General features: G+C 45.1%; 1 protein-coding gene across 1 annotated transcript; it reads right to left on the bottom strand.

Moving 5' to 3' along the window:
• Positions 1-345: 345 nt before the first annotated feature.
• Positions 346-25,319, bottom strand: CRTAP (cartilage associated protein). The gene is made up of 7 exons (XM_002919036.4): positions 24,786-25,319; positions 20,751-20,900; positions 17,637-17,808; positions 12,900-13,028; positions 9,167-9,312; positions 8,121-8,204; positions 346-1,252 (listed from the first exon to the last, which is right to left on the bottom strand). The coding sequence occupies exons 1-7, from the start codon at positions 25,254-25,256 to the stop codon at positions 1,199-1,201; spliced, it is 1,206 nt and encodes a 401-aa protein (XP_002919082.2). The 5' UTR covers positions 25,257-25,319; the 3' UTR covers positions 346-1,198.
• Between the last annotated feature and the right edge of the window lie 1,575 nt (positions 25,320-26,894).

Raw genomic sequence — 26,894 nt, 5'->3', positions numbered from 1 at the left:
ACTCAGAGTAGGAGCTGAAGGCCTTACACTGGCCTAAGCCGACTGTCCTCTCTCCTGCCTCCCTCACCTTACGTCCTTCCATTCTTCCCCTTGCCCACTCCTCTCCTTGGCCTCTTTGCTATTTGCCCACCACAGCAAGCATGTTCTCACTGCAAAGCATTGCATATGCTGTCCCCTCTACCTGGAATGCTTTTCCCTGAAACCTGCTCCCCAAAGTCTCTGCTCTGATGTCACCTTCTCAATGAAGTCTTCCCTGACCAGCCTATTTAAAACTGCAGTCTCATCTCTGGGCTTCCATACCGACTTCCCTGCTTTATTTTTCTCCATAGCAATTATCACTATTGATAGTTTGTATATATTTATTCTGATTTATTTGTTGTCTGTCTCTCCTTACAGAACATAGGCTCCAGAGGGCAGGGTTGTTGTTTTTTTCTGTCATTCTGTGCAGTATTTCCAGCGCCCAGGTCAATGTCTAGCATGTAGCAGTGCTCAATAAATATTTATTGAAAGAATGAATGAAACTAGACTCCCTCTGCTTTCTTCCATTCCCAACTTTGAGGCTTGTAACTATTGTCCGCAAGGGGGACCGACCAACCATTGTAAGACTTTGGAGATGCAGAAGTGTAGGGCAAAAGCCCTATTCCTGTAGTCTGCACCATCTACCCAACTTGTCTTTCAGTGAGTACTGGAGATGGGTAGGTCAGACCATGTGTAGGCTGTTAGGGGGAGTGGAGGAGTTTGGCCTTTGTCTTCCACTATCTTTCCTGGATCAGGGCATGGGGATAAAGGAGTCTAAGATCTGGAAGAGCGAAAACCCAAAGTAGGTTTTCACAATTCCTTAATTTTAGGAGTATTTTTCTTATTTAAAGAATAGTAGTGATTTTCTGGGGGTTGGGGGGGGGTGGAAATGGAAGACTGTCCTTCCAACCAAAATGGTAAGAAAGGGAGGTGTGAACATGGAGAAGGCAGGTATGAAGATGGGGAGAGAGACAGGTGTGAATGTGGGCAGGCCATGGGGAAGCAGGTGTGGTCACTGGGAAGGCAGGCTCACCCCTTATGGTATGTAGTGAGAGCAGAGGCTTCCCTTTCACTTCACAGAGCAAAGAGAAGGCTTTGAGGTATCAACAACGTGGGCTACTGGGGAAAGGAAGACGAAGAATCTGTGTCTCCTGAATCGAGGCCGTCTCTCTGCTATGGACTAGCCAGTCTCCTCCAGCTCCAAGAGGTCATCCACATATTCCAGAACCTCTCCCTGTAAGAGACGATAGGACACTTGTGTTAGGTGTGCTACCTGACTTTAAACGTGCTGGTAAGCAGAGACTGTCTCTAGACGCCACCGCCAGCTGCCTGCGTGGGCTGGAGCAGCCCTTCCCCACTGCCCTTGGGCCCAGAGGACCTGACCTCCCCCTAGGAGGGACCTGGCTTCCACTCCATGTGAACCCCCACAGATGGCCCGTGGGATGGGGGCACTCCAGCCACCCTCTGAAAGACCTGTTTAGTGCCCCCTTTTCTGGGATTTCTGCCCAACCCCTTAGTGGTTATTCCACAGGAACACTCCCTGTTTTTCTGCCTTGATCAGCAGACTATGAGGTTTTCAAGGACCAGGACCTGAGTTGCTTTTCTTCCCCAGGACATGGCAGAAGTGGAATACCACTGAAGGAAGAATGACTGAGAGTATGTGTGCACAGTGATGGCGTGGCTCAAGCAGTCACTCCCTTTACAAGACAGTCTCCCGGGGACAGTGGGACCCACTTGCTCCCACCTGCTGCAATCCCACCAGGAGCCCACCTGCTCCCACCTTCTGCAATCAGCCTTAAGCCTCAACCTGAAATAGCACAGCACACTTTCTGATTTCCTTCCCTGCACTGACTTCTCTCCCACAACACCCCTGGGCCCAGCCCATGACACCCATTCTCTTTGCTGCCAAGAATGAGTGAATCACCAAGGAGGCCAAGTCCTGCTCCCATGAGGGTCAGTCCCACTGATGCTAACCACCCCTGCTAAAGCTTGGCCTCCTTCACAGAGGTCACCATCATAGGCCAAGAGCCTACTTGCTCTTTTTGACATTTTAACACACTTTCTGTTATAAAATCTCAGTATCTGAGAATAGTTGGGAAATCTCCCGAGTACATGAGACACAAAAGGGGGTCTTACTGTTTTCATCAAATACTTCTACCTTGTCATGCCTGAGATTAGAAACTAAAGTTATGGAACCGGAAGACAACTGACTGAAGAAACGATGTTCTGGTGGCTCAGTCGGTTAAGCGTCTGCCTTCGGCTCAGGTCATGATCCCAGGTCCTGGGATCGAGCCCCATGTCAGGCTCCCTGCTCAGTGGAGAGCCTGCTTCTTCTCCCTCTGCCCCTCCCCCCCCACTCTCTCTCTCTCTCTCTCATTCTACTCTCTCTCAAATAAATAAATAAAATCTTTAAAAAAAAAAAAAAAGAAAAAGAAAAAACAATGTTTTTGGTTGCTTTCTGGACCCCAAAAGCAAAACACAGTAGAGGGATTATATGTATGGCCATGACAGTTGTTCCCAGAGTTACTGTTTCCTGCTGTGTGGCCGCTGTGACATGGGGATGATGGGACTGCTTGCTCTTAGCTCACTAATAAGTACTCAAGGCAATACAGATGAAAGAAACACAACCCTCTCTGTGGCCTGTTACAGTGGAGGCACCAACAGCCTAGCTCAGATCTACCTTGGGAATGCACCCATTCCCCAGCCGCTGGGAGTGTTGACTACTGATGGCTGATAGCTGCCCGTTCTCTGGACAATTGATCCTGGCGAAAAGGAGCAGCCCCACCAGGGAGTTTACACACCAACCCCTCTGGGCTGCCAACAACTGAGGAGAGAAGGATAAGCTGCCTATAAAATGCAGGAAGAGCCCTGTGGTACAATTCATGCTCCAGAGCTCCCGTGGGATCAGGCTAAGCTCGACTCCAGCTGAGACCATATACTTCTCTGCCTCCCTCCCTTGCCCCTCACTTCTTTCCTACCTGAGAGCATTCCCTCAATAAATCACTCCTGCAAATTATAATCTATTTCTCTTAGACCTTCCCAAAGCAAACAACCATCAGAACCCAAAACCTGAATAATCTATTTCAGCCTGCTTTATAAAATTTCTGAAACCATAAGCATCTGCAAAAAAAAATTTTTTTTAAAGATTTTATTTATTTATTCGACAGAGATAGAGCCAGCCAGAGGGAGAGGAAGAAGCAGGCTCATAGCAGAGGAGCCTGACGTGGGGATCGATCCCGTAACGCCGGGATCACGCCCTGAGTCAAAGGCAGACGCTTAACCGCTGTGCCACCCAGGTGCCCCTATCTGCAAAATTTTTAACCAGCGTGCAAACCTTCAGGAGCTCTTACAACACAGTTCAACCCCAGAAAGGTAATAAAGGAGACTGCCCCTAACTCCAGTAGCTAAATCATATTGATATTTTGTTTCAATGTAGTATTTTGACCTTTGGAAATTTTAAAGATTAAACTAAGAATTTTATTGTATTGATTACTTGCCATACTTTGACATAATTACTTGCCATACTTTGACATATAGAAAATAGCTTGTTCTTTAGAGATGGATTAATTCTTTCACAATTCTAAAGCTTTGATTAATAAGCTAATTAATTCCAGGACTTTCAACAGACTCCTTTCTTTGTCTTGACAGTGTCAAGTCCAAGAAAACTAGGAATTTTCGGGGCGCCTGGGTGGCACAGCGGTTGGCCGTCCGCCTTCGGCTCAGGGCGTGATCCCGGCGTTATGGGATCGAGCCCCACATCAGGCTCCTCTGCTGTGAGCCTGCTTCTTCCCCTCCCACTCCCCCTGCTTGTGTTTCCTCTCTCGCTGGCTGTCTCTATCTCATAAATAAATAAAAAATCTTTAAAAAAAAAAAAAACTAGGAATTTTAAAGCCTAGAATAAACCTGGTGTTCAACGGATGATTAGTAACCAACTGTGTAACTTTGAGCAAATCACGCTACCTTCCTGAACTTACCTAATCTGTGACATGACAGAGCCTTACTGAGTATCATAAAAGTTCTCTTGTTCTAATATCTGATTTTTTCTAGACATAGTGTCTTTGTACATCAAAAGCCTCCAAAATGTTCATAGCCTTAGACCAGGAATTCCATCCATGGAACTATATTATTTGTGAAAGCAAAAAGTTGTAAGCAACCTAAACGCCTATAAAAACAAAAAGCTTTACTTTAAAAAATCCATACCATGGAATATTAGTCATTAAAAAGTCATGTTTATAATAAACATTAACAAGGCTAACAAAAACCACATGATCTTGTCAATAGATGCAGAAGAAAGTAAAAGACAAAATTCAACACCATTTCATGATAAAAACATTTGACAAACTTAGAAGGGAAAGCTTCTCAACCTGACAAAGGGCACCTACAGAAAAGACCCACAGCTAGCAACATTCTTAATACTAACACAGAATGTTTTTCTCCTAAGATTGGGAACCAAACATGGATGTCCACTCTCTCCATTTCTATTTGACATTTTACTCGAGGTTTTAGTCAGGGCAGTTAGCAAAGAAAAATAAACAAAAGTCATCCAGATAGGAAGGGAAGAAGTAAAATCACCTCTATTCATAGATAACACGATATTGCATGTAGAAGCTCCTAAGCAACACACACACACACAATTAGAATGAACAAGTTCAACAAATATGCAGAATTACAGGATCAGTATACAAAAATCGATTGTATTTCTACATACTAGCAATGAACAGTTGAAAATTAAAATGAGAAAAAATTCCATTTGCAACAGCATCAGGAATAATGAGATGTAAGAAAACATTATTGAAGGAAATTAAAGAAGACCTCCAGAAGTGGAAAGACATCCCATGTTAATGGGTCAGAAGACTTAATACTGTTACAATGTCAATACTATCTAAAGGATCTTCAGATTTAACAGAATCCTATAAAAAAATCCCAGCTGCCTTTTGCAGAAATTGGCAAGCTGGGGCACCAAGGTGGCTCAGTCAGTTAAGTGTCTGCCTTCAACTCAGGTCATGATCCCAGGGTCCCGGGATTGAGGCCCATGTCCAGCTCCCTGCTCTGCGAGGAGCCTGCTTCTCCTTCTTCTTCTGCCTGCCTCTCCCCCTGCTTATGTTCTCTCCCTCCCTCTCTCTCTCTGTCAAATAAATATATAAAATCTTAAAAAAAAAAAGAAATTGGCAAGCTGATCATATAATTCTTATGGAAATGCAAGGGACCCAGAATAGCCAAAACAACCTAGAAGAAGAATGAAGCTGGAAGACTCATACTTTCAATTTCAAGATGTAGTACAAAGCTACAGTATTCAAAATAGTGTCGTACTGGCATAAGGATAGAAATCTGGATCAATGGATTAGAATTGAGAGTCCAGAAATAAACCCTCATATTTATGGTTAATTGATATTCTACAAGGATACCAAGACAATTAAATGGAAAGAAAGTCTTTTCAACAAATGGTGCCAGGAAACTGGATATCAATATGTAAAAGAATGAAACTGGACCCCTACCTCACATCATATGTAAAATTAAGTCAAAACAGATTGTAGATCTAAATTCTTAAAATTATAGAAATCTTAAAAAACAGGAGTAAATTTTCATGATCTTGGATTAAGTTTCTTAATCTAGTTTCTTAGATACTGACACCAAAAACATAAGCAAAAAAAAAAAAAGATACATTGGATCTCATCAAAATTTAAAACTTTTATGCTTCAAGACACCATTAAGAAAATGAAAAGACAACGGACAGGCTGCAAGAAAATATTTGCAATTCATGTATCTGACGGAGGACTTATAATCAGAATATATAAAGAACACTTACAATTCAACAATAAAAAGACAAGTAACCCAATTTAAAAATGGACAAAGAATTTGAATAGACTAGACATCTCTCCAGAGAAGATATATGAATGGCTTACCAAGCATATGAAAAAATGCTCAGTATCATTAGTCATTAGGGAAATTAAAATCAAAACTTCAATGAGATATTATTTCACACCCACTAGAATGGCTATAATAAAAAGGACAAATGCCAATAAGTGCTGGCAAAGATGTGGCAAGTTGGAAATTTCATACATTACTGGTGGGAATGTAAAATGGTGCAGCCACTTTGGAAAACAGTCTCGGAATTCCTCAACAAGTTAACCACAGAATTACCATCTGACCCAGCAATTCCACTTCCACATATATACTCTTGGTATATAAGAAAATTAAAAACTTTTGTCCAAATAAAAACATGTAGACAAATGTTCACAGCATCATTATTCAAAATAGTCAAAAAGTAGAAACAACCCAGTACAAATGTCCATCAACACAGAATAGGTAAACAAAATATGGTATATCCATACAGTGCAATATTATTCAGCAATAAAAAAGAATTTTGCATGTAACCTAATATATATTACAACATGGTTGAACCTTGAAAACATTATGCTCAGTGAAAGAAGCCAGTCACAAAAGACCACCTACTGTAAGATTCCATTTATATGAAATGTCCAGAAGAGGCAAATCCATAGAGACAGAAGTAGATTAGTGGGGTGGGCAGAGGAGAAGGAATGGGGAATGACCACTAACAGGTTTGGGATTTCTTTTTGGGGTGATGAAAATGCCCTAAAATTCTTAGGGATGGATGTGCAACTTTGTGCATATACTAAAAACCACTAGATTGTGTACTTTAAAAAGGAGAATTTATGGTGTGTGAACAATATTTCAATAAAGCTGTTCTAGGAAAACATCACAAGGGGAACTTCTCATATTACATTGTTAAATGGAAAAGCCATGATATCTATTACAGTTGGGTTTATTATGAATATATAGTGGAAAATGTATAGAAAACACTGGAAGTATCTATATCAAAATATCAAGGGTGGCTTGCTCTGGACCATTAGGAACTCAACTCTTCCTTTTTCTAAATATATTTTTGTCCACTTTCCAAATTACAGCAGCCAGCCTTGCTTGTACCTAGCCAGCACTCCTTCCTTTGCAGGACCTTGTGACCTTATGTCAGGCTCTGCTTCTTAACCCAACCTAAGACTCACGACACAATGATGACTTCCTAGTCTATAAAGCATTTCCACATTCAGTGTGATACTTCATTTTCCCAACCCTGTAAGGTCAACATTATTAGTTCCATTCTATAGATGGAAACCCAAAGCCCTGGGGCATTCGGTGCCTGCTAGTGATGGGTCCACCCCATGCAAATTTGTGCATGGAAAGCAAATTCCATGGTCATATCTATTTAGAAGTGCTTCACCAAAAACCAGGGCAGTGGAAACAGAGCACCTGGAGGCTCGGGGCCCCTGGGCCTGGCCTAGCAGCTCATAGACTTTCCTATCCCCCAGGCTCTTCATCTATGAAGTGAGGGGTCAGGCCAGAGGCAGCTGCAAAAGCTGGCCCGTCGCTAGCTACCACAGGAAGCACGTTCTGTGGTTTTGTTTCTAACACATCTCTCTAAATACCCCTGCAACGAGGACTTTCTGGGATGAGGCTGCCCTACCCCAAAACGACTCCTCCATCAGCCATGGAGTCTCTGTCATAAAAGGAATCAGCTGAGGGGCACATGGCTGGCTCAGTCAGAGGAGCATGCGACTCTTGGTCATGGGGGTCATGGGTTCAAGCTCCATGCTGGGGGTAGAGATGACCTGAATAAAAACTTTGAAGAAAAAAAAAGGAGACGGCTGAGTGAGAATCAGGGATTTCAAGCAATTTCAGAGAACGATAAAATGACTCACAGCAAGGACCGAATTTACAAAAAGAAAAAGAAGAAAAAAGATAATAATCATATCCCAGAAAAACTGGGATGAGGCCTTCCAAGTGTGTTCAGAGCGCTGAGTCATTGAAAATCCACTGTGTTTTTACGAAGTTAAAAAATGATCACTGGAAGACTTCTATGATGGGTTCCTCCATATTCACCAGCAGGAAATGTGGTGCCAGGACCTGGGTTTTCTAGAAAGCCGTGCTCCCCCCTCCAGTGCTCTGACTTGCATGAAAACGCCCACAGAAACTGTATTTCTCAAGGTCCCCTTCTGTTTCTGGGATGACTTGGCCTCCCAGTGATTTCTGCAAAGCTGTGAGTAATATTTCTCTTAGCCAGATGTGCACTAAACATGAAAACTTACCTCATCATCATCCATTATATTTTCCTTTGCAAAGTCATACAGCTCTTTTTGGAGTGTAGTCACGTTAAAGAACTGAACTGCCTCCTGTTAAGATGCAAACACAGAACAGTTTCTATGATCAACCTTCTGATGTCAGAACCGGGAGGAGGGGGAGACAGGGTATGGATTTCTTTTGGGGCTGATGAAAATGTTTAAAATTGGACAGTGGTTGTGGTTGTACAACTCTGTGAATCTACCACTAAACTGTACATTTTAAAAGCATAAATTTTACCGTATATGAAACATATCTCAATTAAGAAAGAGTAGCCAACCCCAAGTGAGTGAGAAAGTGAGACAGACAGAGAGAGATTGTGTGTGTGTGTGTGTGTGTGTGTGTGTGTGTGTTGGCAGGGGAGTGAGGTGTGTATGGGTATGGCAAACCGGGACAGTATATAAAAATCCCAATGAAAATACAAGCTAAGGGCAAAGACCAACTAGAAAAGATCTCTTAAAAGTAATGTATAATCCCTGAAGTCCCCTGAAAAAGAACACATGCAAAGCTTAGCTTGTCCATCAAGTGAATTAAATGATGGTCCATCCATAAACAAATCTATCTTGCAGGTGTTAAAAAACAAGTCAGTGTATGAGTGTGACATGGAAAACGTTCCTTATGAATTGCTGGAAAGACAAAGCAAGTTGCAGAACAGCAGGTAAAGTGTGACCCTGCTTCTGTAAAAATAAATAAATACACGCTGTATATACAAGCAAATGCATAGCTATAAGGCAGGGGGTAAAGAAAAGGTATGCGATTTTGAGGGAATTTCACTCTAAATAAAACATTTTTGTAATGTTTGAAATTTGTAGTTTTTACTGATTTAGGAATCAGAATAGAGCAGTAAACTGTTAAAAGACCCCAAAAAACAGAAAAACAAAACAAAAACCACCCAGAAAAAAAGGAGTTCCCTTCATTTCTGTAAAAACTCTTTCTCATTAGGTGCAAAGCAGTCCCCTAACGTGAGAAGGAAGAGGGGGCCTGCCAACGTGGGGCCCGGCGCCCCGCCACCTACTGGTCTGGGCTGGAAATGCTCGTCCGAGAGGCCCCACTTGTCCCTGTGGTACTGGTAATACACCAGGTTCTGCCGCATGACCTTGTCGTCGTGGTCAAAGAGCAAGTAGCTGACGGCGCAGGGGGCCGCGTTCTTCAGATCGTTCACTGGGGCCGGGAGAAAAGAGGCACAGGAAATCAGCAAACCGTGCCCTGAAATGCCCTTCGGCAGCACAGCTTCCTAAAGAAAATATCCATGGGCAAGCCCCTTCTCCACAGCCCCTCCTCGGGAAAGCCTGTGACCGACCAGAATCATCCCTGGGTGGGCAGGTCACAGACTGGGTGTCCATGGCAGCCTGGGGAGCCGTTTTGAAACATGGAAGTTCCTCATTAGGCAGATGCCTTCGCAGAAACGTCTACTATATTCTACTTCAGGCTCCACTGACCTGAGCTGGGAAGCTGGATGCCCTGGCCTCTCCTGGGGCTGAGGGAGGTAGGGAGGATGTGCCTGGGTCCCATCTGGATGGCACCACAACCCCCAGATCCAGGAAGCCCTCCTAACCTAAACCTAGAAGACCCCAAGGATGGTGGGCCTTCTGGGCTGGAAGACACCTGAAGCCACCTCAAGTTGACATCTCCCACCTCTAGCCTCCCTCCTTGGAGTTGCCCCACCTATGACAGCACCTTCAGCACGGGGGACCTGCGGGGCTGGGATTTGTTTTGGAGGTGGGGGCAAGGGGAAAGAGGTGATAAGCCGCAAGCCCCTGGGTATTCATCCTGGCACGTTACACTCCAATTTCAATCCACTCCCTTTGCTAAAGCTCTGGTTGGCCCGAGTAACCAAACCGTGGGTATGAATAAATTGTGCCACCCAGTGGCTGTCTCCTGTAACAACAACCCTAAAAACGGCACCGCAGCACACAGGTTATTCACAAGGTCCACAAGGTAGGAAAGGTATTTATTTCAAGGCCTATGGGGCTGGGGTTCGAGTATAAATAACACTTGCCCTTAAAAAATTCAGTGTGGGAAATAATCTTGAAAGAGTTCGTAACAGGGCTGACTTTTAAGAAGCCCATCTTACTCATACTGTTTACCTCTAAACCCAGAAAGCAAAGATTTCCCGAGAAGCAGCCAGCAGCACTCGGGGTTTTGGTCTCCTGGTGTCTAGAAGTCACTGCCACAGTCTTTGATACACAGGGCGATTTTCAGAGCATGTGAGGACTCCAAGGACCAGTGCACTGCCAGAGACCAGATGTATCTGGAACACTTCAAAACTCCTAGTGTTCCGGCTTTGTGCACACAGAGCCAAGCCCTGCTCAGCAGGCTGGAATGCCTGCTGGGTTCTTTCCCAAGTTTCAGAGTCCCACACGGGCCTAACTCAGGAAGTGCCAATACAGGTTTTCGTGAAAATGAAATAAAAACGCTAGCTTATTAAACAACAACACTAGCTTATGTTTTCATCCACCGAAAACTTTTATTTCCTTTTTTAAAAGATTCTATTTATTTATTTGAGAGAGAGAGAATGAACAGGGTGAGGCACAGAGGGAGAGGGAGAAGCAGATTCTCCCCACTGAGCAGGGAGCCCGACGTGGGGCTCGATCCCAGGACCCTGAGATCACGACCTGAGCCAAAGGCGGATGCTTAACCGACTGAGCCACCCAGGCGTCCCAACAGAAAACTTTTAAACTGTGAATCTAAGATTGGCAAAGTGTTGATCAAAGTTCAAGTGGGGTGATGGGCACACTACGGTTCATTATACTATCCTGTCTAATGTACACTTTTAAATTTCCAGAATAAGGGTTTTTTTTTTTCCAGAATAAATTTTTAAAATGGACATAACTTGGGATAGCTCATCGGTTAAGCACCTGCCTTCAGCTCGGGTCATGAACCCAGGGTCCCAGGATCAAGGCCCACATCCAGCTCCCTGCTCAGCGGGGAGCCTGCTTCTCCCTCTGCCACTCATCCTGCTCATGCTCCCTCTCTCTCAAATAAAATCTTTAAAAAAAGGTACATAACTTTCCACAATTCTCATTAAAATAGGGCTCTTCCAAGTGTGGATGAATATAAGACAACAGTTAACAGTGGGATTTGAGGGACAAGGAGAGGGGAGATGGGAATGGGTGGTTTGCTTTGGGTGTTTCTCTGCACATCTCTGAGATGTTTGGTTTGCTGTAACAAGCCTATACTACAAGTCTTTTCGTAAGAAAGCACCAATCAACACTCATACTCAAAGAGAGGACTCTTCAAAAACACTGCCTAGTAGAAAACTGTACCCTTGGCGTTAGAATGCAGCCAAATAAATATTTGCTGGGGACCCACTGTGAGCTTAGTGTGTCTTGTGTGAAAGTGCGTTCCTAGACTATATAGACTAAGACCTGGGGCGCCTGGGTGGCTCAGTCGGTTGGGCATCCGACTTCTGACTTTGGCTCAGGTCATGATCTTGGGGTGGTAGGATTGAGCCCCATGTCAGCATGGAGCCTGCTTAGGATTCTCTCCCTCCCTGTGCCCCATCCCCAGCTCACTCTCATTCTCTCTCTCAAAAAGAAAGAAAAAAAAGAATAAAATTCTCGTCCTCTATGCTAAATTGTCCTTTACCAAACAGCTAGTGCCAGGATTACAGTGGCAAATAAAACTTCACCCCTGCCCTCTGTGCAAAGGCAGGGAGGTGTTCTCCAGACACGCCTCACCCTCCTGTCGATCTCAGAAAGTCCCAACCAAGGGACAGTTCAGCTGTCTCATCGCATCCTTAGGTGAGGTCCAGGCTGTCATAATAGCAGGTTTACTGCGCAAAGAGGCAAGTTCCCTTACTCACGAAGCTCTGGTGTAAATGATTGCTACAGAGCCTTCTCAGGAACAATCCTGATTAGCAAAATTAAAAATTAAATATATATATATATGAAACATTTTTTCTTTTTCTTTTTCTTTTTTTGTCCCTTTTTTAACCTTCAGCAGGCAAATCTTTCAGTGTATCCTGAGGAGGACAGGAGGTAGGATAAAAGGCGGGTTGCTATTGCAAGAAAAGGGAACTCAATGAAGAACAAAACAGTCACAGCGGGGAAGGAGGGATGTGGAAGCCAAGGTCACCTGTCACTCTTGACAGCACATCCCTGAATCCCTGAGGGCCCCCACCCCTGAGTGGGAAGGATCCTGCTGTGCTTGTCACCACCAAGGTACCCGCCACTCAGACAATGTCAGTTACAGGGAGAGGAGGAAAAGGCAAAAAGACAGACTCTGAAGTCTGAACTCTGAATGACTTTCTCTCTCACGTTTGTTTCCCTTCGACTCCTTGGAATGTTCTGATCAATTAACTCGAATTTCAGGCCCAAGGAGGACTATATGGAATAAAACTCAGTCTGAAAGGGAAGGCTGATGATAGGGAGGAGATAATGCCACATGCTAGTGTAAAAATACCCTAACCATTCCACACGTATCAACTCATTTCACCCACATGACCATCTCATGAGGTTAGTACAATTATTTCTAATTTACAGGTGAGGAAACTGAGGCAAAGAGAAGTTAGGAAGTGATGAAGCCAAAATGTAAACCCAGGCAGTCCGGCTCTAGGGTCCATGCCCTGAATCACCAGACCTTGCTGCCTTTTCGTGCAAAGCACAGCACCAGGGCTGTCAACTCGACCTTCATGAATTCTCTCAAAACCAGAGGTAAGGGTTAATACCCCTATTTTTTACAGATGGGGAAGATGAGTCTTAGGAGGGTTAAGGCCCTTGCCCAAGATCTCGTAGAAAATTACTTACGTTTATAATAAGCAAACTGCAAGTAATGATACATGGTGGCCACAAATTTCTCCACTGGATAGCCTCCTATAACAGGGGTGAGGTTCTTTTCACACTGTAGTTTGCATTCCAGGACTTCTACGTAATGATCTGAAAGAAGACACCCAAATTCTCAGAGCAGTGCATTCATCAGCCTCTCAATACTACTTCTGACCCCCTCAAGGATCCAGGTAAAAGGTAAAGATGACAAAGGTAAAATACTTGCAACACGTATGATAAAAGGGCTAAAATCCTTACTATACAAAGTCCCTTAAAATCTGCAAGAAAAAGACAAATACCCAATATAAAATGGCCAAAGAATATTCACAGAAAAGAAATTATAAAAATGGCTCATAAGCATCGTGAAAAGATGTTAAACCTCATTTGTAATGAAGAAACACAATCCCACCTAAAATATTTTAAACTGCTAAAGTGGCAAAACAAAACAAAACAAAAACCTGTTTTGTTGCAGTAGGGTTGACACACACGTTACGTTAGTTTCAGGTGTACAACATTGTGATTCAACAAGCCTATACGTTATGCTGTGCTCACCACAAGTGTAGCTCCCACATGTCATTTAAATTGGCAAAATTTTAAAAAATTTGTTAGGGAGAAAATGGTGAAACTTACACTCTCATATTCTGTTGGTAGAAGCAAAACAGGAACACATTTTTGGAGACCCATTTGGCAAAAAGCATCAAAGGTTAAAATGCGCATACCCTCAGTCCCAGCAGTCTACTTCTAGGAAATTTTCTTTAGACATGGGCACACACAAGCACTGTTTGCAACAACAAACAGACTTGGAAATAACCTGAATGCCAGTCAGTAAGATAGTGATTAATCAATTATGGTACATACAAACAATAGAATCTATACAGCCTTTGAAAGAGAACAGGTAGGCCTAAATACAATAACAGAGAAGGACGTCAAAGACTACATTTCCCACCCTCCCTTGCAGTTGGGTTGGCACCATATGACTAGTTGTGCCAATAAAATGTGGACCACAACAACCAATGAATGCTCCTTCCACCGCTTGCAGGACTGGTCTCTAAAATCCTCCCACATGATCCTCGGCCCCCTCCCTTTTCTCCCTTCATGCGGCTAGCAACAAAAGACTCCAGGATGATGGTCCACATTCTGTTGGCAAGACTGTGGAGGACAGGCACTCTCATACATTTTTGCTAGAAATACAAAATGGTAACTTAAAATACTAAATAATTTAGAGACATTTACTCTTTGAACTATTAATCCCACTTATGTTGATTGAAAAAAAAAAAAAAAAAAAAAAAAAAAGGCCTAAAGTTCCGCATTGCAGTATTACATGTAACAGTGGAAGACTGGCACAAACCAAGCGTCCGTCAGAGAGCTGAATAAACAGTGGTGCACCGCACCCCTCAGTGGCATAGTCAGCAACAACAAGAAGGAACGACTCTCTCTACCGCCAGTTAGGGTGTACCGCTAAGTGGAACAGTATACAAAGTATGTACCTATTCAGTGTGAAAAAAGCAAACGGAAAATACAGAAAAATAGATTTACCTATATACGACCTTTTTTTTAAAGACTTTATTTATTTATTTGACAGAGACAGACAGCCAGCGAGAGAGGGAACAGAAGCAGGAGGAGTGGGAGAGGAAGAAGCAGGCTCCCAGTGGAGGAGCCTGATGAGGGGCTCGATCCCAGAACGCTGAGATCACGCCCCGAGCGGAAGGCAGAGGCTTAACAACTGAGCCACCCAGGTGCCCCTATATATGACCTTTAGAGAGAGAAAAGAATCAGGCAAGAATCTTCAATACACACTAAATTGGTATAGGTGTGGTGGTAGGCACAGGGGTGAAGACAGTTTGATGAACAGCAAATTATCCTAGTCTTGAAGTATCTTTTTCCAAATTATTTATTAATATCAAAAGGAAAAACAGTATTGCTGAGAAGCTGGAAATTGGAAATTACCTTAACCAAATGCTTAAAAAATCAACATCACCAGGAAGGGGCAAACAGACACCACGCACATCTGGATGGGATACCCCGAGAAGCATACTCCAGGCAAAAGTACACAACCTGAATGTAACAGCAACCCAAACTGAGGAATATTCTATAAAGTGACTGGCCTATATTCTTAAAAAATATATCCATGGCATAAAAATATTCAAGGGCATAAAAAGAAAGGCCAAGGAACTATTCCAAATTAAAGAACACTAAAGAAAAATGACAAATAAATAGGAAACATGATATTAGACTGGACTGTACCAAGAAAGAAAAAGTTGCTAGAGGACAATATTGGAATAAAGGGCAGAATTGGAATATAAACTATAGATTGGATAAAAGTATTGTCTCAATATTAAGTTGCCTGAACTTAATAGCTGTATTGTGGATTTATGTAGAATATTGTTATTCTTAGGAAATATACTGAAGTTTATGGGATAAAGGGTCATGATACACGCAACATACTCTCAAGTGGTTCTGAAATAAAAATAATTATACACACACATCCAGAGAGAATGATGAAGTCAATATGGCACAGGGTGAAAAATTGGTGAATCTGGATAAGGAGTTCATAAGAGTTCTTTGTACTACTCCTGCCACTTCTTTATAGGTTTGGAATTACTTAAAAATAAAAAATAAAAATAAAAAGTTATTTTAAAATAAAAATTTAAAACAAAAAACATTTCTCAATTGTCTATCTACATATAAAGATATAGTTATAGAGATATATCTTAGGTAGATCAAAGATAAAGTGATCTTTGCTTATTTTTGTAGGAAAAAAAAAAACTTTTAGAGGTATAAGCCAGAAGCTAATAAAAATAGTTACGTTTGGGGTGAATGGAAAGGGTAGAAGAGATGTGGAGAGAAGCAAGACTTCCTCCCCTTCAGCCTAGGAGATAATAACTCAGCTACTAGTAGCCCCAGGGTACCATTTCGTCCCCTTGGGGCTCACCTTCACCCACATTTCTATAAATAAATCCATCTTGAGGTATCCTCATGTCTGCCATATACAGAAGGAGACTTATTTTTTTATAGTGTATCCTTTTGTGTCTTTCACAATTTATACTATGTTCATGTATGTTACCTATTCAAAAATAAAATAAAGTTCAAGATTAAGTATAACAGGTGAGGTGAGACTATTTCACTGGGACTAAGAGGTAAGACTCTAGTCAAGACTGCCTGGGTTCAAACCCCAGCCCTTCCCTGGAGGCCAGTAAGCACAGTACTTAATCTCTCTAGGCCTCAGCTTTCTCAGCTGTAAAATGGGGAGAATGCTAGTACCTTCCTAATAGGGTTGCAAAATTGAGATAATACCCATAAAGAGCACAAAACAGGGCCTGGCATCTAGTTAGAGCATAATAAATGTTACTTTTTCTAGTAACTGTCTTTTATCTACAGTCAAAACACCGCAGCTCCAAGTAAGCACCCTTTTTGTCCCCCTCCTTTAGTCTGAGTGTAAGGAGTACTTGCTGACATTATAGGCATGAAAGGATGCTGGAGGGAATGACCTCTCACCAGCAGAAGAACACCAGTTAACAGGTACTATGTGAGGTCCAGCCTGAGCACCGGCAGCTGCCAACATTACAAAGAAAGAGACAATCCTGTGCGTCCTGACACGGGAACTGAGCACCAACTAGGAAGCCGTCTTGTGCCCCCACCTCCACAAAAAAAGAAAAACCAAACCTGAGCCTGATCATGCCTCTATATCCAGCTACCAAGTTATAAGAAATACAGAGAACAGAGCACCAAGGGGATACAATCAGCAAAATCCAGACTATGGGAATCCCTACAGGGCGAACAATCAAGTTTTTTCAATAGCCAAGGGGAAAAATGGACACAGAGGAAGAAGCTACCAATTAAGAGAGATTTAAAAGGGGGCGCCCGGGTGGCTCGGATGGTTAAGCGTCTGCCTTTTGCTCAGGTCGTGATCCCAGGGTCCTGGAATCGAGCCCTCTGTCGGGCTCTGTGCTCAGCAGGGAGCCTACTTCTCCCTCTCCCTCTGACTGTTGTTTCCCCTGCTTGTGCTCTCTCTCTGCTCCACTCTCTCTCTCTGTCAAAGAAATAAATAAAATTTTTTTTTTAAAAAAGAGAGATTTAAAAGACAACCAATTTGCTACAATACTTTTAAGGCTGGAGGACATTATGCTAAGTGAAATATGCCAGTCACAAAGGGACAAATGCTATAGGATTCTACTTATCCGAGGTACCTGGAGTAGTCCAATACACAGAGACAGAAAGCAGAGCGGCGGATGTCAGGGGCTGCGGGCAGAAGGACGGGGAGCTGGTGTTTAATGCGTCAGACCTCTGCTTGGGGAGATGAACCGATGGGTGCTGGAGATGGACAGTGGGCGTGACCGCACGTCAATGCGCAGGTACCGCCCGCCACTGGACTGCACCCTTCAAGGTGGCTAAACTAGTAACGTGTTATATAACATGAATCGTGAGCTGCTCTTGGGCCCATTTTTATTTTTCCAAAAGCCTGTGGAGGATCTCTAACCAGGCAGGGTCTGCTGGACCCCCTTTCCAGGCCTGTGCTTGATTGAACACTGTACTCAGGTATTTTTCCAGAAGCCCCTAGTAAGTCAAAGGCTGGTCGTTTGGCGTACATATTACCTCCCCAGCCACCATTCATACAGAAGCTCAGAAGTTCCTCGCAGTCACTCAAGCCATCAGGAAGGCACGCAGACGCCACGGGGCAGCTGCCCCACTCATGGGTGGAACACAACCCCCGCCACCCACCTGCGATGGAAAGATAGAAATCCTTGAAGTCCTTGATCTCCCTGGAGCCCTCGCAGGCTGCGAGACACTCGTAAAAGGCTTTGAAGAAGTCGGGAAGGGCCAGCTCCATGTCTGTGACAGACGTCCTCCAGTTCTCGCCGTTGTAGGCCCGCACCGCCCGGATAAACAGGCTCTGGAAAGCGAGGAGAGGTGGGTGAAGCTCCCAGACCGGGGGGACGCTGGCTGTCCGACCGAAAGGAGTCATTCCATCATGGAGTTCCACTGTCATCAGTCCCAAGGAAACCACACCGACCCCTAATTAAATATGAAGCCAACCAGGAACTGACTTATATCTAGCTTTTTCTATCCTATGTACAACGGTACACTTCTTTTTAGTTTAATTCAAAAAGTAGGAAGTGCTTGATAATAAAATCAAATTCAAATCAAGAAAAACTATAGTGACAGAAATCAGAGCAGTGGCTGCCAAAGGTCAGAGGTTAGGACAAAGGTAGAAAGGGGCCTGAGGGAACATTTTAGGGGAGATGAAAATATTCTATGCTGTGACCATGGTGGTAGTTAAACAATCGCACACCTTTACCAAAACTCACTGAATGATACACTTAAAATTGGTAAATAAATTTTAAATAAGTTATACTTCAATAAAGCTGATTTTTAAAATTGAAGCAGAGAAAAGATATAAGCTTGAGAGCAGGTGGCAGATACCCTTCCCTCAGCAGTTAAGTATGAAGTAGGAATACCATGCATCAGTACTAGTTACTGGGGAGGGCGGCCATGTGCTGGATGGTGGAACTGCAAGAAATTTCTGCTAATTGTTGGCTGGACCAGATAAAAGAGAAATAACTAAGGCTGAGGAAGCTGCTTGGTCTCCCCAGAAATAAGTAGAGATCTTGGGAACATGCACGACCCTGCTCACGTGGAGGGTCCAGGACAGGCCTGGAAAAAAGCATGGATTATATTTGGAATTCTTTTTCAGCTGCTCCAGAATGGGGGTGTCTAAGGACCACCCCTCAGACCTGAACTTTTCACCAAGCTTAAGCTGTCAGATAGAGAGGCTGATCTCCCTAAACCTCCCGAGGAGGTGGCATTCCCTGGAAATAAGGCAGACAGGGAAATGAACCACTTTCCTAGAGGCTGGGTGAACGAGCAGCAACTCCAGGCAGCGGGTCCTCAGGGGCGGCAGGGTCGAGGCAGCAAGAAGAAAGCCATGCACTGGAGAGGGAACCCCTGGGCACACAGCAGAGCAGCCCCACCACACCCGGAAGGACTCCAAAGAGGGAAGGAATGGTCTGGCCGACCTACAGTTAGGCACAGTGCACTGACCACAAGCACTCAGCTCCACTCCCCAAGCCCAATGAAGACCACAGTGCAAAAGTACAAAGGCAGAAATCCTTTTCACGGGAGAATGGAAAAGGAGCCAGCAACAGACAAGACATTTCAACAACTTTTGCAAGGACAGAGAGCTAAATTATCACAGAGGAGGGTCTGGGGGGAAGCGAACCCCCCAACTATGCACCACACTACATCACACGCCTGTCTGCATTTGCAGGCACTAGCGACCACAGAGACTGATGCTAGGCACAGAACAGAAGGCAGGGCTGAAAGTCTGATCAGGGCTGTCAGAGCCCCAGGTTTCCCTGCACAACCATCTGTCCACCCAAGGGATCGAACCTTCCAAAGCCACTCCTCACCAAACACTGGTGATTTATTCTAGAGACTCTATCTGTAACAGCTGGAGGGTCAGGGATCAGGCACAGCAGAGTGGGGACTGAGGCATGAAGCTAAGAACCAAGAAGCAGGTAATGTCTCTGACTCAGCTGTGAGGGCCCCACCCTTCTCCCCAGACTGGTTCTCAGACATAGGCAGACAAGCATGACACTTCACTAGTCCTGCAGAAGGCTAGAGAATTCTTCCCTGGAAAACTGAAGGGCCACCAGAATAGAGACCCTGCACCCTATATTTTGAGGGTCACCACCAATGACAAAGTGAGCTTGCAGTCTGATCACATGACAGGTAACCCTAAAGTCAGCCCTTGGTTGGGATCTACCAGCTCCCCATGGATACTTTCAACACATCCCTCTGTTTTCAACCCTGCCCTAACCCTTCCTTGGTAGCCATGCCCCTGGAGCCCAAGCTCGATAGGTCTGGACAACAGTGAGTGCTCAAAGGAGTTGGATTCTTCCTCATTCATTCCCATCAGACTCCCTTCGCAGATGCATAGATTTCAGTAGCCTCTAATGTGTCAAGTCAGTCCTCCAAGCTCCATGATTCCCTTTCCACCTCAATACATATGGGGAGTGTGTGTGTGTGTGTGTGTGTGTGTGTGTGTAAAAAAGATGTGCCTTTTAGTTTCATCAGAAATGGAAACTTATGGGGCGCCTGGGTGGCACAGAGGTTAAGCGTCTGCCTTCGGCTCAGGGCGTTATCCCGGCATTATGGGATCAAGCCCCACATCAGGCTCCTCCGCTATGAGCCTGCTTCTTCCTCTCCCACTCCCCCTGCTTGTGTTCCCTCTCTCGCTGGCTGTCTCTATCTCTGTCGAATAAATAAATAAAATCTTAAAAAAAAAAAAAAATGGAAACTTATGCTCCTGTTTCTTATGTTCTTGGTCATTTTTGGAGGATCTCCAAAACACGTCTATCTTAAAACTAAATGATCAAATGATTTTATTTCTTTTTTTTTTAAGTTTTATTTATTTTAGAGAGGGATGGAGAGCAAGAGTTGGGAAGGGCAGAGGGAGAGAGAGAATCCCAAGCAGACTCCCCACTGAGCGAGGAGCCTGATGTGGGGCTTGATCTCTTGACATTGAGATCATGACCTGAGCAGAAATCAAGAGTCAGACACTTAACCAACTGAGCCACCCAGGCTCCCCAAAATGACCTTATTTCTAAAATACAGCCTTCAAAGGAAAGGTGGCTTTAAGTGCATCATGGAATGTAAAATCTCATTCTCAAATGGGTCAACTTTGTGCTAAAAAGTCAATCATTTCCATTGTCATAATATTCATCAATGCCATCAAAAATCATTAGAGGTCCTTAGATGTCAACAGCTGTTCATCAAGACCCACTTCTTTAGCCACTCACACTGCAACTAACTTGCTGTGTAAACCCAATATACCTCGTACGACTTGGTTTCCAAGTCCTTAATGTAGTCCTCAGCATCAGGCAAGCTTTTGTAATACGCCATGTTTCTCTTCATCATTTCGTCATCAGGATGCTTCAGTAGAAAGGTGTGAGCGGCGGCAATGGCTTTTGGAAGATTATTCGCCTGAGTACAACAAAGAAAGACGAGATCTACTCAATGGAGGATGGGCAGTGATTTTTGCAAAACAAGAATGTTCAGTCCTTCAAGTAACTCTGTGTTTCAACACAGTGCCTTCAGCTGAGGAGTCAGTGACTTCTGTGGCCCATCAAGACTTGCACTCTCTTGCTTTCCAGCTTCCAAAGGGGTTCACCAGTGAGGAGCCCCAGTGGGAGCCTGAAAGAAGGCAAGAGGGTAAAGTTGGTTTACTTAGTTTCCTGGCTCCCTCCCTTCAGTCACCTTGGGCTGCTATTGGGCCTTAATTGAAGGTCACACCTCCCCTGGAGGTGGCCTTCTCTAGACAGTCTCGCTCGCTCCTTCCTGCTTCCTGGAACTGTCCTCTCCCATGCCCTTTTTGGCCCAGGGGGAGTCACACCCACCATTACTAGCCTTTGTAAATAACCATCTTTCAACATTCCTCCAATTATCCAGCAGGACTACACCACACCTTTTCTGCTGGAAAAACATATTAATATTTTCCAATATATATATATATATTGGAGATATATGTATATATAATATATTCCCAAATATACTCCTATTTTCCCAAGTCTCTCGCAGAACCTCCCGCTTTGCCATTCTCCATGACCCCACCACCATCCACTCATCCGTTCACTCAGCACACATTTGTTGAGGGCCTCCTACATGTCAGGTGCTGTCCTAGGAAGTGGGTCCATAACAGTGAACAAAACGGGGGAAAAAACCCTGCCTCCATGTGTGATACACTCCAGTATGTTTCCTTGTCTACAACCTTGATTAAGGTCTCTGGCACACGGGAGCTTCATGTCTGGCCCCATTGCGGACAGTGCCCAAGAAGGCAGAAGTCCTCTGGGGGGAACCGTGTATTGAGGGGTATGGACTCCAGAGATATGGACACCTCCCTGTGTGGACACTCAGCCAATACGCAGAGGGTCCCCACGCTGATGTGTTGTCTCTGGCTGTCCCCTGGAATCATGGCCCAACTTGGTTTGGGGAAGGGGAGGCACCCTACATGTGCACAGAGACTCCTTCAGCCAATGCAGAGGGACCCTCAAAAGTGGGAATTAGGGAATTAGGTTTGCAGAGAGAAAATAAAGGGATATTTGGTACACTCTGGATTTCTGAGAATCAGAGGGTAGCATATATCTGTATGAAACAGGACTGGCCCCGAGTCCTTTGTAGACAAGGCAGTGGCTGTGCTGGAGAACAGCTGGGTGGTAATGAGGGCAGACCCCCAGATGTCAATGCTGACGTTCTGGAAAGGGCCAGTCAGTGGCCTGTGTGGGGGTGCCTTTCAAAGAGTTCTACAGAACGCCTTACACTCCTGGCCGGAAAAAGACTAGTCTGCCAGCTACAAGGAGGGGAGGACGTATGAATGCAGCCCTTTAAAGCATTTGCCAATAAAATGAGATTCTCTAATTCTCAGAAGAGCACTTAGAAAAAGGGGCACAGAAAGGGATTTTTAAGGACTCTAACTTAGGACCTGAGTTTTAACAAAATGGAACCCTTTCCTGGAGAGGAAAGGCTGATCTATTCACTTCAACTTGGGCCCTGCCAGCTGGAACATGGAGCCACATCTTGGCAGCTAAACCTCTGACAGAAACCCAGGCAGGTTTTGGAGAAGAGTGGTGGGAGCACTACTTTCCCAGATGCTCCTGAGAGACAGCCACCTGAATGAGAGGACCCCACCTACCTACCAAAGGAGCCACTCCTAAATCGGCCTCAATCTGGTGGCAGGCCCTGTGGCTGGGGGTGGGGAGACAGAGGCCTTGTCCAGGGAAGGTGGGAGGTAGGAGTGCCTGGGAGGGGGCCAGCTCTACCCACTCAGAGTTTAACAGTCCCGAAGGATTTGATCAAGTGTGGGGGCCCCCTTTCTGCTCAGGCTACGGGGAAGACGGGCATTCCACAGAGATGCAGCCATGGAGGGAACCCACAGTTGAAGGTGGGCCTACCTCCTAAGGTAGGCTGATGACATAAAACCTATGGTAGGCTTGAGGGCTACCTACCAGGAGCATCTTCTCTGCATGACCACACAACAGTGCCTCTTTACCTCCCTCTGACAGGCCAACCCCACCATCCTCACCTGTGTGTTCCACTCCGACATTTGTCCTTAATCAGGGAAAGAGGCCTGCAAATCAGAGCAGCACAAGAGCACGTGCTCAGCCTCGCCACAGCAAACAGCGTGGTCTCCAGCACCAGCCTCCAGCCTTTGGGTGCCTGGCAGCGTGTACATGCTGCCACGAGTCATGTCCTCCCCACCCATTCACCAAGTTTGACAAGAGAACATCATGAAGGAAAACAAGAAACCATCCAGTAACAACACCTAAAATCACTCCTTCAATGACTTTCAGCTGAAGAAACTAAGTGAAGATCCTGGCTTTCTGATAAAATCCTGAACCTTCTGTCCTTTAAGAGATCTCAAAATGCCAGGACAGATGGTATTTCATCGACTTCTAAGTGAGTGATTGCTACAAGACCTATGAAACGTTTTGAAGAATAGCTGTGACCATCCTGCACTTTGAGGACATCATCAGGAAGGAGAGAACTCTACCTTTGCCTTCTGGTCACACTAAGTCGAATACTCTTCTCCTCCCTGTATCACTTGTTTCAAACTCCTCTGTAGATAAATCGGCTTCTACTATTCTCCGGTTTTAAAAATAAAACATTTCCCCCTTCATTATATGACTCAAATTTGTTTCAGACTGTATCTGGCAAAAGCTACACAAAAAAGAGAGCGTTAAATGAGTCATTTTTACCATGAAACATAGTCCTTTAAGAGCCAGGCATCATTTTTCAATGTCCTGGAACTTTATTAATCTTATCCCCTGGTTCTATTTTAAACTACTTTTTTATTGCCAGGACAAACATTCACAAAACCGATACTTTATATAAAAATGTAAGCACAGAAATAACACAGCTTTTCACCTACTAAGGGTTTTGTGCTATTTTATTGCTCTTATGAATGCAGCATAAGGTGGCTCTGTTTCAGAAACATGAAAAACAGATCTTGCAGTCCAAAGACTCAAAGCAAAGTTTCAAAACAAAACAACTTCTAGCTCCAGAGTCTGGAATACGCCATGAATCTATTTTTGTAGTCATTAAAATAAATGCAATATATTCCTTTAAAAATCGTTTTCAATTAGATAAAGTAGAAACTGGACTTTGAGAGGGCTCGCTTGGCAAAACCTGGTAACCACCCTCCAAGATAAAGTCACTTTGTCCAGGAACAGGGCATTCAGCCCGTTCTTAAAACTTGCGGGTCCCCAGAGAAAGTACTCCAAGGATCAAGAACAGCAATTTGTGGCTATTTTTAGCCAGCAACCACAGAATTTAAGCAGCCACAAAGAAGGAGGAAGACAACCGTGTTAAATTCTAGATGAAAGAGGGCGGACAGCGCCAACCCGGATGAATCACAGTGCACAGTTCTGCTCCTCTAGGCAGGGGTGTGTGCTCCCAACGAGCCCCTGCTCTGGCCTGGCCTCAACTTCCTTCTCTTTAAAAGGAACTAGCCGGCACCTCAGGTCCTCTTCCCCTCTATCACTGAAAGTCGTCACTTCCTTGAGAAAAAGGGGTTTTAATGGTATGCACAGAAAAGAGGAGTCTGTCTTCAAATAACAGGTAACATTTATCAGGCACTGTTGGGTGGCTAGACGCTCTGTGTACGTATTCTCTGCTCCAGAGTAACCCTTCTAGAAAAGTATTTTCATCCCTATTTTAGATGAAGAAGGGGGACAGGATTTGGGAGGCGTCCTCTGGCAACGCTGGGTGGGAGCAGACTGGACACGGAAAGGCGGTGCCAGGCTGGCCCAAACGGAGGGGCGGGGCCCGGGCCTGGGGGCGGGGCCCGGGCCTGGGGGCGGGGGGCCGACTTGCCTTGAAGTAGGCGAACTGCAGGAATTTGTAGGGCTCACGGCGCTGGAAGTCGGCCAGCACCTCGCGGCTGGGCTGCGACTGGCGGAAGGCTGGCAGGCCCTGCTTGCAGCGCTTGAGGCAGTGCGCGCGGCGCAGCAGGCCCCCGAAGAGGCGCAGCTCGGGGTAGTGGGCGAGGCCGGCGGCGGGCTCGGGCTGGGGCGCCGCGCTGCAGTTGCGGTGGCAGAAGGCCTCGCTGTCGCGTAGCAGGCGGTGCAGCCGCAGGCTGATCTCCAGGTAGCCCACGCTCTCCGCCCAGTGCTCGCCGCTGTACTGGTCCAGAGCGTGCCGGTAGGCCGACTCGAGCGGCATCAGCTCGTCCCGCGGGAAGCTGCGGAAGCTGTAGCGCTCGTACTGGGCGCGCCCGCAGCGCGGCACACAGCCCGCGCACAGCAGCGCCAGCAGCGCCGTAGCCGCGCCGCGCCCCGGCTCCATCGCGCCCGGCGGAAGGAAGGAAGGAAAAAAGGAAGGAAGGGGACGAGAAGGCAAGGAAGGCGGAGGACTACGCAACGCGGCGAGCCCAAAGCTTGGGAGGCGGGGACACGAGCCTCCGGCCCGCCCCGTCCTGCCGCCCTTCCTCACCCAGCTCTGGGGGTCCGGGAGAAGCTGCCGGCGCAGGGACGGTGCCCTCGGGTGGCGCGCTGCCCTCCGCTTCTGCACGGTCTAACCCGGGCTCCCGGGCTCTGCTGTTCACGTTTGGAGCTGGTGGTCTGCAAGGCAGGCGCGGCCCTAACGGATCACAGCACAACTTAAACTTTCTCATCACTTAGAAGAAGACTAGAAAACGCAGATTTCTAGGCCGTGCTCAGAGTTTTTGACTCAGCAAGTCTGGAGTGAGGGTCTGAGGATTTGCAATTCTAACTGGCACCCGGGCGAGGCTGATGCCAAGGCCTACACTTTGATAACACTGCCAACGACCTTACATTTCAGTGAAAGAGAAAGAATAAATAAAATTAGTAAGAATTCAGTGGCACTTTGTAAACTGTTTAGCTGATCAAGTTGAAGGCGCACACACCTTGAGCCTGCAATTTCACTTGTCGGAATATGATCGAGAAACTTGTATGTGTGCATCAAAAGATATGGATGGAATGCTAAAGGCAGAACTATTTTTCTAATTCTTTAAACTTTTATTTTTAAATAACTTGCAGAAAAGGTGCAAGGATAGTACAGACGACCCCTATGTATCATGATCCATGTTCACAAATTGCTAATTTTATGCCACAGTTCCTTTCTTTATATTTATATTTTTTCGGAATCCTTTGCAAGCAGGTTGCATATATTAAGCCCACTTGACCCTTAATCTTTCAGTTTGTAGGTCCTAAAAACAAAGCTAGACAATGACCAAACCCAGGAAATTTCATATTAATAGAAGAATTTAATCTACATTCCCTATTACAGTTTTGCCAACTGTCCTAATAATGTCTTTTCTGTACATTTTTTTCCCCTGGACAGGATGCAGTCCAGGATCATGTATTCTATCTATTTGTCTCCTCAGCGTAGTGGTCTCTAATCTTTTAGCTTTGCTTTTCTTCAGGTTTTCTCATTATGCCACTGACATTTTTCAAGAATACAGGCCAAAACAACAAGGCAGCCACTACATGACTATTAGAATGGCCAAAACCCAAAATACTGACAACACCAAATGTTGATGAGGGCGTGGAGCAAGAGGAACTCTCATTCATTGCTGGTGAGAATGCAAAACGGTACAGCCACTTGGGAAGACAGTTTGGCAGTTTCTTTTCTTTTTTTTTTTTTTTAAAGATTTTATTTATTTATTCGACAGAGATAGGGACAGCCAGCAGAGAGGGAACACAAGCAGGGGGAGTGGGAGAGGAAGAAGCAGGCTCATAGCGGAAGAGCCCTGATGTGGGGCTCGATCCCATAACACCAGGATCACGCCCTGAGCCGAAGGCAGACGCTTAACCGCCGTGCCACCCAGGCGCCCCAGGCAGTTTCTTACCAAACTGAACATACTCTTACCACACCGTCCAGCAGTCAATCACACTTGTTGGTATTTACTGAAATGAGTGAAAGATTTATGTCTTTCACACAAAGACCTGCACACAAATGTTG

This window comes from Ailuropoda melanoleuca, chromosome 6 (genome assembly GCF_002007445.2).
Source record: "Ailuropoda melanoleuca isolate Jingjing chromosome 6, ASM200744v2, whole genome shotgun sequence".
Classification (NCBI taxonomy): Eukaryota; Metazoa; Chordata; class Mammalia; order Carnivora; family Ursidae; genus Ailuropoda; species Ailuropoda melanoleuca.
The sequence above is the reverse complement of the archived record's forward strand: the minus strand, read 5'-3'. Positions and strand labels throughout refer to the sequence as shown.